Raw genomic sequence first — 18,027 nt, 5'->3', positions numbered from 1 at the left:
GCTTTTCCTTTTTAAATAGTGAAATGGATTGTACATAGGTGATGCGTGAATTCCCAATAGGGATTAAAAATATTTGGCTCTTTTTAACAAGTGTTACCCAAGAATATCAAAATGGTTTGCAGAACCAGGTTGGCATTACTTGTCTCAGAATGAGTCTGACAGACTGGGAAGCTTAGGCACAAGGAGTTTATTTCCTTCATGTCTCACGGTCAGTTAGCAACAAGAGGTGGGAATCCTGCATCTTCTGGCTCCACTATTAGGTGTCACTACCCCTCAGGTGTCTGTACTAGATCAGAACACACTCCACCATGCACTCCCAGGTATGTGGGACTAAAGAAAGCATGGGCAGAGTTGCTGAAGTTGCATTGCATTCTGCTGCCAAGGGGTGAAGGGCTAGTCCTGTTTGCAGAAGGTCTTTTGGATGCAAATTCTCCTCGTGGTGAGATGCTTACCAGGTTATGGAGAGATACCCACAAGCATACCTGCAACCCATGGCAATGCAGCCTTAAGTGCTGTGTGTGAAAACAACGCACAAACCTTTTTGCTGACAGGACAAAACACAACAGTATTATTATGCCTCAGATAAAACTGAAGAGCTACTGTGAAAAGGTGGCAAGCAAGATTACTGCGGAGAAAGACAGAATGGAAAGCCCCAACAATAAAGAGGACAGGAGAACAGAGCATCATGGAACCATGCAGATGTTTCATTCATCTTGTTATTGAGATAAAGTGGAACAAGTAAGCTGTGATCCCAGAATCCAGGGAGATTCAGAGCATCAAAAAAGACAAGTGTATGACATCACTTCTCAGTCTAAGTTTAGCCCCCCCCTCCCAAGCCTGCTTTGGAGAAAAGAAGGTTATTCCTGATGTAAATGAGACTCTGGTGGAAGAGACAAGACAAATCACAATACTGGGGAGGAGAAACATAGGGTAATGGAGAAATGGAACTCACCGGTGGTCCAGGCCTGCCGTCTAAACCTGAAGCACCCTGAACAGATGGGGGAGGGTTAACAAAAACAAGGCAAGAGGAGAGGGGAGGAGGGTGAAAGGGAAATGAGAGGGGAGAGGTGAGTGAAGCAGTGACTTGAGACAAACATATGCTTGCAATAAACAAATACTAAGATCTCGAGGACAGGTGATGGTACTTACAAGCAAACCAACAAAAACATAAAAACACTGAATACATATAATGTTGACCTGGAGCTTGCAACCTGTAACCTACTAACTTCAGATCCCCCTTAGAATGCATTTCTAAGAGGACACTTCTGACCCAGTCTTGCCCCTTCTACAGCTCAGAAAAAGTTATGTAAAAAGCCAAGGGAACCTTGTTTCTCATGGGGCTCACTGCTGTAGGAGAACCAGCTAGTACATTCCCTGACACACTGGTAAACTTGTCAGGATGATTGCTGGGGCATCTTCTGTTCAGCATGTCAAAAGGAGCTCCTTCCTGTATCCTGATACCACACAGGCTCGAGGGAATAACGGTTTATACAGAAAGTCTCCATTTGCGTTTCTCAGGGAAAAATGGGAAATGTGTTTTTACTTCTCACTCTTTCACAGAGGCACAATCCTTTGCATTTGAGCCTTCCAAAAGTACCCCTTTCTCCCCAATGGCTCTGCATGGAGCCACACTGAATACACTTGTGATAACCTCATCTGAGTGCCTAGAGTTAGATGAGATGCATCCAGACCCTCGAAGGTAATTGCCAAATAGCACAACTAAAAGAGGAAAACATTATACAAACAAATAAATGCACATTTCAGCCAATGTCAGGGAAAAGGGATCTGGGTTGTTGAACACAGGCTGACAAAATCACACAGTACAAAAGATGTGCTTTGTGGTGCTTATTTCCAGGCAGCACATTCAGCAAAAAAGAGACAGTGTGCTCTGCCACCAGTGTTTTTTATGAGGAGAGAACTTGGGGGCTGGCAGAGCAACTGGGTGGGACTGAGTTACCACTAAGTCATTATCAGGTGTTGGCTCAGACAGTGGGTGAAGAGGTTGTTAGCAGATGTGAGCTAAGAGCATCACAAAGTCTTCTGGTTTGTATCTAAAGCTGCTCTTCCTTGCTAAGCTAATCAGCGCACCAACACTAGTCTCATGCGACTGAGTTCACATAGAGCAGGGAACACTGCTTCCTTCTACTCTGTCAGAGAAAGCATCAATTTCATTGCAGAAATAATGGGAAAGTACTGGCTAGTGAAGAAGCTGGATGCATTCAGAGCCTCCAAGCTTCTATACAAAGCTTAGCCCAGGTGGCAAATGGTGGGGAAGGTGTTTTCCATGTCTTTTTGACTTCTGTTTCTGGTCTGGCCCCATTAGCTTGAAGTGCAAAGAACCCAGAGCAAATCTACTGCTTGTTTTTCCAATTCCTGCCAGAAGCAGGAAGAATTAAAGTGATCACTGATCTATTTAACAGATTAAAAGATGAAGGTTCTGTGAAGAAATTGAGGCTTTAAGTTTAAAAAGCAAAGGCACAGCTATTTATAGCTCAACTCTTTCTTTGACTTTACATATCAAATCCCTGCATGTGTCTCCTATTGAGGGATCTTTTTACAGCTGATATAAGTTTGGCTTATAAAGTTCTGCTTGCTTCCTGGATACTTACGGGTAATCCCAGTGGCCCTCTGTCTCCTTTTTCACCCTGGGCACCCTTCTCTCCTTTCATTCCATCAATCCCTGCTTCCCCCTAAAGGAAGGATGGAGCAGAAAATAAACCCACCATAATACCACTTATATAACAAGCATTCCTCCCTTCAGGGAGTGCTGAAGCAACAAACAGAATACAAGAGGCAGCAGGGCAATGTTTTGGCCTGATTCTCTGCCCAATCTGAAGAAACCCACTATCAGTCAAATGACCTCTGTTAGGTCCATGGCAGTAGAAGGAGATTCAGACCCAGTGAGTAAAGATGCTCAAAAGGGAACTGAGCTCAATTCTGTGTTGCTCTCTCTGTTACTGCAGGGAGTGTCAGACAAAAATAAGTAACCAGAAGTTATCTGATAGGGTGGGTTTACATTTTAAGATGTAGGCTCATTGGAAGTGAATGACAGGGGTCTATAAGCTTTGAAGAAAAATCATACTGAAATAATTTTTAGAAAGACTTTTGTAAATGCAAAGGTATCAGTTTCAACATTTGGGGAAAAATAATTTCATCATTCCTTTTCCAACTGTATTTGTAAAATTCTGTATTATAAATTATAAGGCAGGTTTTGTTTTATATATTAGTATATATATAATACATATAATAAAGTATTAAACAAAATACCTCTTTTTCATAAATTCAAAATGCAACCCAAAGCTTTTTCCCCACATTCCTGTTCAAAAAACATTTTAAAACGTTATCTTTGTTGTATTTTGAAACAGCAGTGTTAGAAGAACGAAGTTTGCACAGAAACAGTAAGCCTGCTTGCTGTACTCTTCTACAGCTCTAAGACCCCACATTGCTGGCTCACTCTACCAGGACTCCAGTTTCCATACATCCGTGCGTCACTGCCCTGTAGCACTCTTTGGCTTGAGCACATACCTGGAGCAGTTGCTTGTTTCTGACATGTCTGCAAAGGGTATAAAATTCTCTTCCTCCCCACTACTGAAAGACTCACTACAAAAAGACTTATTATAGGTCACAGAGATGGGACAAAAACTTCCACACACAGGATTCTCCTTGCACCTGTTAATTGAGCCTACAAGGATCCTCTGTTCAAGGAGAAACTGTTGCAGTACTTCCCCTGCCTATAATCCAGCCCATGCTGTGCCAGACTTTCACCTGTATTTGTTTGGCCCATACCCCAAAGACAACTGCATCCTACGGAAGCTTCCCGGACACTTGATAGCAGTGGCTAGTGAGTTACAGATAAGCAAGACAGATAACTCTATCTGTAACCAACACTTGGAGAAAAGATGCATCAGGATAAATATACCACCCCCCTTACCACCCAGATAGCACTGGTAGCCAAATACTAAGCATAAGAAGAGGAACTAAGACACTTTCCAAATTTACAATCTTTTTCAAGAGCGTCAGAGGAAAACTGAAGCTCTCCTTGAGCATTTCCACTCAAATATTTTTTCATCTAGGTACCATTTTACAGCAGGCAAACCAATGGTGCAGGCTGAGCATGTACATACCTAGATGGATATAAAAAAGCTTCTCATCAATGAGAACAGTGAAATCCTTGAGTGGTTTAACAGCAGAATTTACAGGGTGTAGAACTTGGCTAATTTTAAGATAGAGCTCAGTTACTTAGGATTATATGACAGGCTGTTCATCCTGCTGTACAGTCCTTCACTCTTCAGCAACAATTTCAGCTATGTTCTCATGGGAAGGTTTCCAAGGGCCAGTGACTTCCTACTTCTCTGGGTGAAAACTACAAATGACCAGTTTTCTGGGTCCTAAAGTGAGAGCTGCTAATCCGTTTCCTTCAAGAGAACATCCAGAAGGACTAGTCCTCTTAGCAAGGTGGAAGAAAAGTAACATTTGAAAGCTGGGAAGTGATTACTGAAGGGAATTCTTGCAGCTGGGACAATTCTAGTAAAGTTTCAGAATGTAATGTTTTGTAGCCTTACCTTCGGTCCTGGGAGACCCTGAAGACCCTGTATTTGGGATGAGAGACAAGATATGAGTAATGTTTAAGGATGTGCTTTAAAATCCAGGTGTCACAGTTCAGTGTGCAGTGTAGGGCTTTTGTTTTCTGCCACAGTGAGGGCACTAATGCGTAGCCTGAAGGCCTCTTGATTTGTGTAAAGGGCACTTCATGTACTGTTCTCCTCTGGTAATGAGGAAACTCTCGCCAAGAACAACTTGACATTGGGCCAGGCTTGCTATTGAAACCATTTCTGTAGTTGATCCCTTTAATCCCATCCATCCCGTCTTGCTACTGTCTTCCCTTTCATCTCAGATTAACATAACCTTCTCTCTTAACCTACCCAGCCCATCAGAGCTCTGACCTATCCCGGGGGTGGTTTTGGAAGTGATACTAAGCACGTTCCTGTTTCAAGGCTGCAGTGTTTCTGGCTGTTTTCTCCACTCAGAATCCTCCCCAGAGAGTTCCTGCTTTATCCTCATTCCCCCAGTGCCTTGCATCTCAGTTGAATCACTCAGAACTTACTGGAGGTCCTGGTGGGCCTTGGGGTCCAGGGGGTCCAGATATCTAGAAAGCAATGCAAGAGAAGTCACTGTCATAATCTGCTGCCCACAGAGGTGAAGGGGAACTGCTCAAAGGGGCAGTAGGGCACAGGATAGCCTGTGTAGCAGAGCTCTGCCAGGCTTGAAAACCTGGACTCTCCCTAAGTACTGCATTAGGAAGTGGCAGCAACCCAGGACAGAATGTCTGAGAAGCAGCAGCAGGACTCTGGGGAGGGTTAGGCAGCAGTTGCAGATATTTAGGAGGAGGGAAAGCAGTGATTTTTTTTCCAGATAAAGGTCCACTTCCACTACTCTACCAGCGTTCCTGAAAGGAAGCACAAGGTCAACAGCTAGCAGCTATTTCAAAACATAGTAAAGAAGGTGGCTGGCTCCACATATGTGGAAGAGTGTATTGATAACCTATGGGATTCCTTGCTGCAGGATGCTCCAAAAGCTAGGGGTGAGCTTTGAGGGGAGAACGGGCAAATTCAAGAACACAAAACACATATGTATGTAGACACACGTAAGTGTTGTTCAGGAAATCCCTTAACCGCAAATGCCAAGGAAAGTATTTGCTATGCTTTCCATGATCCTCTGTTCTTCCTTAGGCATTCATTATTGATTGCTTGTCATGAGTAAGACTGTTCTGGTGTAAGGGAAAATTAGGGCATCAGGAACTGGATGTAGCTGGCAATTCAGACCCACAAGATGAAGCTTGCTGTCCTCAGTGAAGGATGTGTCATAAGAGGGTAGGATGGGCTGGTTTTCAGTAGCACTGCTGCCAAATCAGCCCTCCCCTACTGCTGAGATTGCAGAAGGAAAAATGAGAAAGATGACCCACTGATTGTCCTGGATTTCCTTTGTCTCCACGCTGCCCAGGCTCACCCTTCTCTCCCTGCACACAACAACAGATCCTGTCACCACCAGCTGCACTCTAGAGTCTCACTCCATCGGAAGCTATCTGTGAACCACCCATGTGCTAGCAAGCAGCAGTTCCTCAAAAGAGGAGTAGGAACATACAATGCATTTCATAAATAGCCTCCCTGCAGCTCTCCCGCACCTCTGTTTCCAGAGCAGACACCCTACAAAAAGAGAGGGCTCTAGGAATGGTACCTTGTGACTGTGCAAGGAATGCTACAGGATTTTGCTGGCCTTTCAGCAACAGTAGCCTGACGCTTCTCTGCTGGACTACCACCTCCAAGGAAGTGACAGCATGGCAAGCAGGTCAGAAACAGTGTCATGCTGACAGCAAACTAGGTGTTTCAGCTGACTTAGCCGCAGAGGCTCTGGCAGCTGTCAGAGCCAGCACCTCCAAGCAGCAATGGGGGCAGACACCCAGAGGGCCCCCTGCCTGCTGAGGGAGACCGCAGATATTCAATGACACCTAAGCACCTAACCAAAGGGTAGTAGTCTGAGGCTCCTGAGATACTCAGCACTTTGGGAAATGAACCCTTCTGTGTTGTTCTATGGTGTTTTCTGCTTGTCAAGCAGGAAGGAGTAGCCTGTCTTTTTCACTCTTACTGTCAATCCTGGAAGCCCAATGGGACCTGGCAATCCTGATGGTCCTGGCATCCCTTGATAACCCTGCTCGCCTTTCTCTCCAGTGGAGCCATCAAGACCCTACAGATCAAGACAGATATGTGGATTTTTTGCAAGACTAAGTCAGGCAGACGTAAGAGACATCACTGCAAGAGTTGAGACTGGCTCTGGTCATCCCAAGAACATGCCAGAAAACCCAGGGAAGTGCAGGACTTCATGAGTATTGAAATTGGATGTCCAAATGATTTAACACCCTTGTGTCATTGTGGAAGTGCCAGTCCCCACAGTGGGGATGAGGTACTGCTTTCCTGCCTCCACGTTCTGCTTACAGATATGCAGTTTGCTGGAGGCCATGCTTGAAGTCACTTTCCAATAGCCAGCTGTTGTGACAGCAAGAATTTTACCTTAGTTATTTTTCAGAGAGGCAGAAACTCGTTGCATAAAACCCTCATGACTAGTGCTGGAGACACAAATTGTAACAGACTGAAGCTGGGAGACTGGGCACTCTGTCCCAATTAGTGGCAGGAAGGTAAGGGGTTAATCCATGCAGTTGCCTTTCTAGGAGGGTGTGTGTACTGGCATCTCAGCTGTCTTGCTGACAGTCAGGCCTGATTGCTTTTCAGTTTATGTAATATACCAGGTAGCAAGCTGGGGAAGTGACAACAGTGCTCAAAGAGCAGGGTAGGCAGCTGGGGACAGCCACTCCAGCAAGATGCACAATGCATCTGCCAGGGAGCTATGACCTCACCTCTGTATTGGCACACTTCATACAGTAACAATAAGGTGCCTCTAGCACCCACCTCAGAGGGGCTCTGAGGTATCTGAGAAGTTCCAGGGCCTGCCCCATAACCTGGGATAGCCAGCAGTACTTCAAGAAGCTTCAATTTACTCACTGGTGAGCCAGCTTGTCCTGGCTCTCCTTTATCACCCTTTTCTCCTGTGACCCCAGTATGGCCTGGTTCTCCCTTTATTCCAGGGGGTCCATCCTTTCCTGGTAGTCCATGAGGGCCAGGGGGGCCCATTTCTCCAGGCTTGCCGCGTGGTCCCTAAAAGAAATCCACACAACACAAAGTGAAACATTTACAGATAGAAGTTACTCCTGCAGAGTGATTCCTCTTCCACTGCTCATCCTCTCACTCACAGTAATGTCCTTTGAGGAGCCATGGGCAGAACAAAGTAGACTTGCCATCCTATTGCAGCCACTCCTTATAAATGAGGACTTTGATAAAATAATGTTCATTTTTGTCAATCAAAATAATTTGTTCCCCTGCCTGTGGGAAAAGCAACTGTGCAATGTCAGTGACAGAGAAGAACATACTAACTCCAGATAAAACCACTGAAGAAAAGCAGTCCACAGAAGCACCATGCCTTACCTTTTCTCCGTCATGGCCTGGGGGACCTGGCAAGCCAATTTCACCCTGAAACACAGAATAGTTACTTTTGCAGTTTGAAAGCAGCTTTCTGACTCCTTCTGCACAGCACTATGATGACAAAGAGTGTCCATTACAGAAATGGTCTGCAGGAACTCTGATAACTAATACTCACAGGGAAAAAAAAAACAACACAGAAGCCCCTGTTGAAACAATACATTGTGTAACTGCCTATGAATTCCACCAGCCTTGTTTTTCTTGACAGTTCACAGCACCAGTGCTATAACATAGTCCCCAGCCAACACAATCCCTGCACAGAGATCTGTTCCCATAGTTTCTTCCTAAATGGAAGGGCAAGTAGAAACATCCTTCATCTTCCATATCTTTCACATCATTACAATTGTGGGAAAAAGAGATCTTCAAGATACCATGCACGAGGAGGAGTGGAGAGGCCAGCAGGACAGTCTGATAGTGCTGGATAGGGAAAACAGGAATACTGGGGAGGGCTGGGATGGGGGATTATGCCTGGACCAGTCCTGTGTTTCCCTTAGCTCTAAGAGTGCTGAACTGAGCAAATACCTTCTGTCCTGGAGGCCCTGGAGGCCCAGCCACACCTGGAAGTCCTGGGGGTCCCTAGATAAAGAAAAACTCATTTTCAGATTATCAACAGGGCTTTCATTTTCATGTTTTGAAACCAAATAGCTCTTCTGAGTTTAAGGGGAAATTTCAGGGGAATTTTCCAAGGGACTCCTAAAACTGTATTTGCTTGGGAAGCCAGGCAATGGAGAGTCCTGAGTGAGCAGCAGGCCAGTCCAATGTGAGCTGTTGATACGTATGTATTTCTTTACATGTCCATTGAAAAAATGAAAACAACCACAGCTCTCTGCTCCTGAAACCAAGATGAACTGAACAAGGTTTTTCCCTTCCTATCTATAAAGGTATATTTTTAGAAAAAAGATCATAGGAAATACTACTACTTCGATGTCAAGCACAGCTTAAGCAGAGCTAGATGGCCTAGTATATTGAGCAGATTTCCTAGTCAGGCTTGGCAGTTACCATTTTTAGGAGACCTAGGGAACAATTTGGCCTAGAAAGTGATGCTACTTACACCTGTGTTACCTTGTCATACTGCCTTTTAAAAATACATCTTTTTTTCCTAACCAGCTTACTTGTCCTGAGAAATAAAACACAGGGACACTTTTTATCTTACTTTGGCCCTAATAACTATTTTGTCTCTCTTTGTCTTCAAACAGCTTGTAGTCACTGCTGCTTTAAATGATCATTTTTGTACAGGACTGTTATGTCAAATTATTCTTATCAACACTGAAAACATGTCCTCCCATCCCACCACAGAAAGTGTCCACTACAGATTGCTCATATAAGCTTTCTTTCAAGGTACCCAAAGCCTCTTTTTAATCTGTTTAAGTCAGCCACACTTTTCTTTTACCTGCTCCTTCTGGGCACTCCCAGTTCTAAGCAGCACGTATTACCTCTTAAAGCAGGCAAATTAAGGGCCTGATTAGAACTCAAGTGCCAAGACCAGAAGGGAAAATGTGCTCTTCCTTCAGCTGTCACCTGTCCCAACTATAGCTCCCAAAAGCAAGAGCCAAATGTTTTTGCTGCACCTAAATTGTCAGGCCATCTGCTTAGAATGGACATATGGCTACTTGCTTAAAACCACGCAGCAAGGCTCAGAACTCACCATCAAGGCCAAAGTTCGTATTTCCTAAGGGAAGAAAAAGAAAATCAGAATGGAAAACAGCCATTGGGAAGCTAAGCTTTTTCACAGATGCAGCTTGTTCTCCACTAATATAACACTGTCCCAAATGAGCAAGGAGCCTACAGAATGAATAAAAGCAAAACCACAGGCTCTGAGCCCCATGGAGCTGTTATACTAAAAGTTCACCTGTTTCCAAGTGGAAGTCAGGCTTATCCAGAGCTGGGCACAGGCTCGCTCACCACGCATCATCAGTGCACATTTCTGAGGAAGTTTTGCAGTCCTTTTATTCACCATTTACTTCATGTCATGGGCCCACTCTTGAGGGGATTAGTATGAACTCTACATCCACCAGTGTTAATGTATCAGCAAAGTAAGGTGAACAAGTATTTACCAGAACACTGTATGCAGTGAGCTGTGGAATAAAGAGGACTATGGAACAGCCAAGTACTTCCTTTTACTGCTACTGCCAAGGAAGCAAATCCACATTGTTCCTAGTTGTCTGCATCCCCTGGGAAACAGTAAAGTGCCCAGCAGACATCTAAGCGCAGTTGCTCACCTGGAGAGCTTCGCTGATGTTACCATCATAGTCCATCATTTCATCCTTCCCAGGCTCTCCTTTGGGGCCCTGCAAAATACCAGCTCTTTAGTCAAGGCCTGGGGATTGCCCTTCCCATGGGCTACTCAAAGCTGGTTCACTCTGAAGAAGGGGTTCTTACAAAGGCCTGTTTCATGAGCTTCCAGTTTTTAATTCATTAAACAAAGCTCTTAAAATCACATTTTGTAGAGGAAACACTATGGAAGTGTAGCTAGGTAAGCCTAGACCATCACCATGCCATGATCATCAAATCTGGTAGAGGCCAGAATCCAAGAACTGGATTGTCAGACGTGGGCATGCACTAAACACCCTCCTGCTGCCCCTTCCTGATGTGCCAAGGGCCTGAGTTCATACTGGGATGTCCAAATCCATATCCTCCTACAAATCAGCAGAGCAGTCACCTTGAAGTGACTCAGAAGACTTTTATCTGCTAAGGTGGGGTGTGTTCTGATGGGGGCATGGAGCAGAGAAATGCCCTGTCTCAGACAATGCCCAGCTATAAGAACATTTAGTGACAGTGGGAACACCTGTCAAGAAGGCAGAAGCCCAGTCTAGACTGTCAGTGTGGCCTCACTATCTTTAGACCCCTTTGAAGGGCCAAAACTCTTGAAGACTGTTCTTGCAGGGACACCTACCCTTGGGCCCATGGGTCCCTGGGCTCCCGGTGAACCAGGTTCTCCCTGTAACAAGAAAAAGATGCTGTTAGCAAAGCCTATCCCTTCACTTGCTTGAACTCCAGGAATCGCTGTTCTCTGCCAGTCCTCTGAAACACTCTGGGACTAGACAGCTAAATTTTTAGATGTTCCTTTTCAGCTAAGCTTTGTACACGTAGGAACAAATCTGCAGATCCTGAACCTGGAGCTGGTTTGTGCAGAAGCACTCTGTACCTTTTGCCCCTGTGACCCTGCAGCACCAGGCCGACCGATGTCACCAGCTTCTCCCTGAGAGAAAGAGAAAATGAAAGGGATGGAATTGTGTTGTGTAGAGGGGGTGTGATTCCACTGCTGGCTTTGCACTTCCAGGAGGAAGAACTGCCTCAGCTAAGTCTCCCTGCTGTGTGTCCCTTTCTCCTCGGTAATCCAGATCTCCTGCCATGACTTCACACTAGGTGCCCTTCTCTTATACCCAGTACAGAAGGAGTATCCAGCATAAAGGAATGCACCCAATTCAGAACCAAATAAGTGGACAGGAGGGCTGTTCCAAGTACATCTGAGATTGGAAGTTCTTGGCGCCCTTCACCAAGGAGCAGGATTTAACTGCTGCTGCTCCTTGAGGATGTAGAAGAGGAAGGGGAGAGGAGACTTGGAGGGCCTCTGTCCTGCCTCCCTGTGTCCATCCTGCCTCAGGTAACACAGGGATTAGAGCCTGTCATTGATTCAGAGCAACTGGTTTCTCACAAAGCCTAGAGGGGAGTTATTTGAGTACAAGGAGGGTATTTTCCGCACAGAAACAGAGTTTACAAATTCTCTCACCTTCAACATTTAAAACAACAGAACCAAAACACTCTGCAGAACCTGATATCCCTTCAGAAGGTAATCAGAGGTAATCACAGATGAATGCAACTTTCGCCCCTTCCTATACAGCTTGTGTCTGGCACAGTCCCTCACAACACACAACTCACTGGAAGAAAAAAACCACTCACCTTTGGTCCAGGAGGCCCAGGCAGACCTGGAGGGCCAGGTTCTCCTTTACCTCCCACCAAGGCATTCTCAGCATTTCCTTTCTCTCCCTGTTTGCAAGGAAGACCAAGCAATGTGTCAGTTCAGCCTCTCTATCTCCATAATTTCACTTGCCAAACTTGGCTTAGACAGATAGGGCCCAAGACAAGGTCCATCAGACCAGAAACATCACTTGCCCCAGAGCCACCAGCTGTTCAGGAACCAAGGCAATACCATTCTGCCTCCATCTCAGAGCCCTGCCAGCAGTCACAGCTATCATCATCCCTCTGGCTGCAGTGCTGTTTATCAGCCCTTATTCCCTAGGCCCATATAAAGCTGTCTATGGATAGACCTCAGCCCCAACCTCCAGTTTGAGCACAACATTTTTCATCTACTGTTGAAATTGAGCTGATAAAACCACCTGATAGTGGGGTTTTTGGTATGTCTTCCTCTGAAGTCCCTCCATCCCTCCTGAAATAAATAATCAGAGAAGACACAAACCTTAGTGCCAGGGAGTCCCGGAAGCCCAGGGTCACCAGCTCGTCCCTTCTCACCCTGTTGGCAAAACAGACGTTGTTGGGTCTGACTGCAGACTCTCCATCCTGGAGGAGCAGCCAAAGGCTGAGCTGCTTCTACTTTCAGACCCTCTTTCTCTTCTCCAGGGGATTTTATTTTAGTCATTGATAAGACATCCTGCAGCAGTACCTGCTTAGCATGGGGAATGTTTTCTCCTGCCCTTTTGGCTATCTCTGCATACCATTGCCATTTTTCTCCAAAGGAAAGTGAGTGGAGGAGTCCAGGATGCCTCCCCTTGCATCATCCTTATCACTCTGGTCTGTTAAACCCTTTTCCCTGTCAGTCCTTCAACACAGGCTCTCCCCATTCCATATACCTAGACATATTGTTGCCCCGGGTGAATTCTAGTTGGAGGTCAGGACTTTTACCATGCCCTAAGTTCAGCTCTTTTCACGAGATCTGTTCACTGCTTGAATCCATCCCAGTTTTCACCCCTCCTTATACCACTGTGAATTACACTGCTTCACTTTGGCTAAGATCTCACAATGAACATTTCCACATCTCTTCCAAAGGGCTTTTCCTGCTCCTGTTCCCTAACTCCAAATCCCAGTCTCATCATACTCTTAAGAAAAAGCAGTGTGGTGTTTTAGTTAGCAGCCAAGCTCAGTGACACATACCAGTTGTGAAAAGCAGTGAAAACTGGAGTGGCAAAAATGGCAAAGACAGGAGATGACAGTGTAAAACAATGCCCAGAGAGCAAGGCCTGCAGGCTGAGCTGCCTGGGGCACCATGGAGTATGGTTGGGCAAGAGCAATGGAGGGCATCCAGCATTCACTTGGTGAAGTGGCTTTCCATAGTTTGCCATAACATCTGGATCACCCTTTGAACATTTGAGCTTAACTGTGGTGAAGTTAAATTCTGTTCAGCCCATTACATCAAGATGCTAAACCCATGGTTTTCAGCTACAGTGTCTTGTTTGGGAGTCTGCATTTTGCCAGGACAGAGTGCTATCAAAGGTTTCTGCTACCATGAACTACTACTACTTCTGCTACCATGGATCATCGGAAACAGGTGTGCTCTTACCTGCAAGCTTCACACCTCTAAGACTTAACAACCTTGTACAAATCACATAGAACAATTCAAACCTCTTTCCCCCAGCAGGTGCCTAGCTCTCTCTACAACAGCAGCACAATGGATCATCAGGTTAGCAAAGAGTTCCTCCTGTTGCCTGCTAGTGCTGCAAACCAGTTTCATCAGAACTCAAGTGCACATATCTGACATGCAGGGGACTTGCACCAATGATCCATGAACAGATATGCACTGGTGGCTCCATAGAAAATAATTAACCAGCAGCAATCTTATTTTTTCAGGCAATTCTAGAGTGCAGTGACCCATTTCTTTAAGGTAATTTGGCCTCCAGCCACCTGTAAGACCCCTACTCAGCTTCCCTCCCCTACCACAACATGCACAGTGCTGCCATAAATTAATGCTTTTCTCCTTGGAAAGAGGGAAAACATTTGCAGGAACTCATACCCAAAGAAAAGGGTTGTCCTTTGGTGTTTTTGTAAGGATATAGTCTCTAATCCTGTCTTGGACCATTGTGAATCCCTGATCCTGCCTTGCTCTGCTTTTGGTATCCTACTTTTCATTCAAGGACTAGTTTTCCATACACATGTCCATGTTGGCTACTGAAAGCATCTTGTGCTGCCTGAACAGTAGTGTAAAGAAGCAGATTCCTTGAAGAGGGAGGTCAGATTACTGAATCCCTGTTTAGGCTGTTATTTCTGGAGTTAAAAGATGCAGCACTGTCCTTAATCATTCCCAGAGCAAGACTACATCCCAGGCATCTCATGCTATCCTGCCTGCCACCAGCCCCCCCACCTCCTGCAAGCAGGAACACGCAAGCACACTTCACCAAAGGGGCAAGATACGGAAAAGGACATGTAATCCCCTGCAAGCACAACAATGCCACACAAAGCAGGCTCCCGCCAGCTCCTGCTCACAGGGAACACAGCACAGCACTGCCAGGACATCAAGTCCAAACACACAATGTCCTACCCGCTGCCCCTTCTTCCCTGGCAAACCTGGGGGGCCCATCCTCCCTGGGACTCCAGGATCTCCCTTTGTGGGAAAGAAAAGAGACAGAGTATGTGTCTGTTATCTGGCTGTCGCATGCTGTAACACAACCCAGCAAGCCTCAAACAAGAGGTACCAGCTGTTCAGAAACCAAGCTGGCTGCTTAGTGATGGAGAGTGATGGGGTATTTTTGTACCATGCTCACCACGGGAACTCAAACCAGGTCACGCTAAACTGAGACAGAGGAGCTATGCAGGGCAGTTCATACAGTGCAGGGTAGTTCATATGGTACATTGACAGATAAACAGCCCCCCTGTTTGGGAAGACTCCTGGTGGACACAGAAGTACTGGGAGGCAGAAGGGGACAAAGGAAGGAGGAACATACTTACTAAGTGTGCTGTGCGTATTTTGTGGAGTAGCGAGGAAAGGAAGAAGTTAGCTGGAGAGTATTCCCACAAATACAGACATGGGCAGGAGGAAGAGAATCTGTTTGCAGTATTGCCCCCCTCTCACTTGAAATCACTGTATGCTACTACCATTTTGCCTACACTGGCAGGTATTATTAGGACCTGGATTTGGACACTGGGAAGTACAGAGCTATTGCTCAGCTACCTCAGCTGCTCTGGGAGGGGAAAAAAAATACACAAACCAACCAAAAGTGCAGGCTCAAAGTTAAACCTTCTCTGAGTACCTTTTCTCCTGGAGTCCCGGGCTCACCCTGGTGAGGAAGAAACAGGAAAACAAAGTGAAAAAACTGGAGGAAAGGGTAAAAATCCTGCTAGAGCTATCAGAGTGGAGGAAAGAACATTCATCTATGGAGGCCTTGGGTTTTAAATAAAGGCATGAGGATACTCTAAATGCATACTAGTATTTATGTCTGGAGCTTAGTTTATCTTCATTAGCCAGCTGTAAGAAACTGCTGTAAGAAACCGGCAAGGCTCAGACAAGTGGCTTTTATAAAACCAAGTCACTATCTTGCAGTGTTTTGAGAGAAGGTTTACCAGGTACAAGACAGCATAGTAAGACAAGACCCATCTCCAGCATTATGGAATTTGCCTGCTCCTAGCCCTGTGTGCACAGGAGCAGAGCAAGGCTGTGGTTGCAGCTGGGATTAGGGGGAGACTGTGTTGATATGTAATCAATGTGGCACGAAGGAGGAAAACCATCCCCACCAGCTCTGGAAATAACTTCTTTATTTCTGTCTTTTTTTCCCCAGCAGCTGGAAGGAATCTGGACACCAGGTCGTTGTCTTGTTGCACATCTTGGATCCCCAGATAACTTCTAGCCCCACCAGTCTGCACATGGCTCTTTGCTCTGTTGCTATCCTGACACTGCTGCGGAGTACCACGAGTTCACCAGTCTCTTCTCAGTATTAGAGTACCAGAGGTACTGCTGGAGACCGGTCTAGCATCTCTGCCAAACCCAGTAGCAGTTCTGATACTCCCCTTTAGTGGGAGCTGTCCGATCATTTTCCTGTGCCTTACGATCTCCTAACTCCAGCCCTTGCTTTTAAGCGTGCCCTACTTAAGCCATTGCAGAGGGGTATGAAACTGACCTTCATCCCTGCGGTGGCCACCCCAGGAGCACCCTGGCAGAAAGAGAAAAGACAGGAACACCTTGTTTGAAATTAATCGGACACAAGCTTTTAAAAACAAAACAGTATCAGCCAAATGGAAGTAAAAAGGAGAAATCCATATCTTTTCCTTTCCAAAACTCAGCAATAAGGATGTAACACCACACAGCACACATCCTTCTTCCCTGTGCAAGTCGTTCACCTGTGGCAGTGGCTCTGCTTTCAAGAGAGCTCCTCCAAATGCAGACATCATGAGCACAACCCAGTTAAGACAACCAGATTTCTACACCGTGCCCCCCCCCCGCCCCCCCATTTTAGTCCTGCAAGTGAAGCAAAGGCCAACAAGCAGAACATTGTCAAATAACTGAAGAATGCAAAGACAGAGGCCCAGACAACTAGTTCAGCACTTGATCCCAGACACATCAGTTCAAGCACCCTGAGAAAGGCCAGCTTGTACCCCAGAACATCGCTCTTGCTATTTCCCCTCATTCTGTTTTAAACAAACCCTGTAGTCAAATGTTTTCAGCAAAGCTCTGACGCCAGACACCTTGGGGGAAAAAAAAGACTTCCAAGCACTGCAACTGAGGTGTCATTCTGCAGTGCAGAGCAAGCCACCACGAGTCCAGCAATCTGAGAACCCCTAGGAGGCAGCTGCTCCCAGAGAGACAATCACATTTCCCTCGACAGCACTGATGCAAAAAACAGGTCTTCCCTATCAGCCCTTTGCTCTGAAATCTTTGTATGCCCTGTGTTAGTATTAATTAGATCCTGGTGAAAGGTCCAGTTATAAAAACAAATATGAGGGATAACAAAAGTCTAAGAAGAGGAGAGGAGGTGAAGTAGTGTTAGAAGCTGGGAAATGAGAGAGCTTGGGATGTAGCACATGAGGCAGAGGGGAGGACTGGGAGCCAAGTTCATAGTGGAAAGAGCTTGGAAAAGTTCAAACAAGGAGGAGTGGGGAGCCAGAGAGCAGCAGGATCATACCTCTCAGCTTTCTGAAACAGAAATCAGGGACAAAGCTAAAAAACACAAGGACAGAAGATGGAAATCAGGGATTCTATGCAATAAACAGGGGGGGGAAAGCATTCCGGATTCTCTCAGGGGTCAGTAGTTTTTTAGTGAATACAAGTTAGAGTCATGAAAGGAATTACGTGCAGCATTTGGGTTAGGTTAAGCTTTCACAGTGCATTTGGGATGCCTGTTCCTCACTCTTTGGCCTTTGAATGGCAGTGAATGTGGATGATGTTATTCTCTTAGTATTTATCTTGAAACTGCAGTGCACACACATGCAGGCCTGCTTCACGCACTGACCCTGATTCATAGCTGCATTAGTCCAGGTTCACACTTGTATAACCGTACCAATGGCAGTGGGCTAACACACACTGCTGAAGGGTGTAGCAGTTGCTTGGGACCCTCAATTTACAAAACACCAATTCCCTAGAAACATCAGCAATTGGACGCTCTCACTAGCATAAAGCATTAAGGTCCTGATGTTGCAAGACATCATCAGACTGGGCATGCCATTTGCTTTGTAAAACAGTTCCCCCAACATCTCCTTTGTAAATTAGGCCCTCTATTTTGCAATTTTGAAGCAGAAAGATATCATCCGAGGATAGTAATTGACTAACAGACACACACAAAAATCCAGATGATGCTTGTGCATCAGGGACAGTCAAGTGGTATAGGTAAGAACAGGCAGACAAGCATCACTCCACTGTTACAAGGTACCTTAGTGCCATGTCTTCCTGGCAGCCCTGGCATGCCTCTCTCCCCCTGGAAGCAGAGCAAGAAACACAGAGAAAGAGAGAAAAAGATAGGAGATGAGTCCCCCCATGGCTCTGTGAGGAGTGCCCAGGGCA

The 18,027-nt window shown here is 45.8% G+C and overlaps 1 protein-coding gene across 1 annotated transcript in view; it reads right to left on the bottom strand.

Annotated features, from left to right (window-relative positions):
* The window catches only part of COL13A1 (collagen type XIII alpha 1 chain), a 100,104-nt gene that overhangs the window by 21,975 nt on the left and 60,102 nt on the right, over window positions 1–18,027 (bottom strand). The window contains exons 21-36 of the mRNA XM_034062175.1: window positions 17,897–17,941; window positions 16,151–16,183; window positions 15,287–15,313; window positions 12,505–12,558; window positions 11,988–12,074; window positions 11,233–11,286; window positions 10,981–11,025; window positions 10,307–10,375; window positions 9,733–9,756; window positions 8,610–8,663; window positions 8,034–8,078; window positions 7,554–7,706; window positions 5,105–5,146; window positions 4,563–4,589; window positions 2,610–2,690; window positions 953–988 (exon numbers count right to left, since the gene is read on the bottom strand). Of these exons, the coding sequence (XP_033918066.1) occupies window positions 953–988; window positions 2,610–2,690; window positions 4,563–4,589; window positions 5,105–5,146; window positions 7,554–7,706; window positions 8,034–8,078; window positions 8,610–8,663; window positions 9,733–9,756; window positions 10,307–10,375; window positions 10,981–11,025; window positions 11,233–11,286; window positions 11,988–12,074; window positions 12,505–12,558; window positions 15,287–15,313; window positions 16,151–16,183; window positions 17,897–17,941 (876 nt within the window). The remainder of the gene's footprint in view (window positions 1–952; window positions 989–2,609; window positions 2,691–4,562; window positions 4,590–5,104; window positions 5,147–7,553; window positions 7,707–8,033; window positions 8,079–8,609; window positions 8,664–9,732; window positions 9,757–10,306; window positions 10,376–10,980; window positions 11,026–11,232; window positions 11,287–11,987; window positions 12,075–12,504; window positions 12,559–15,286; window positions 15,314–16,150; window positions 16,184–17,896; window positions 17,942–18,027) is intronic.

Source organism: Melopsittacus undulatus, chromosome 4 (assembly GCF_012275295.1).
Source record: "Melopsittacus undulatus isolate bMelUnd1 chromosome 4, bMelUnd1.mat.Z, whole genome shotgun sequence".
Classification (NCBI taxonomy): Eukaryota; Metazoa; Chordata; class Aves; order Psittaciformes; family Psittaculidae; genus Melopsittacus; species Melopsittacus undulatus.
This window is presented reverse-complemented; position numbering and strand designations above follow the sequence as displayed.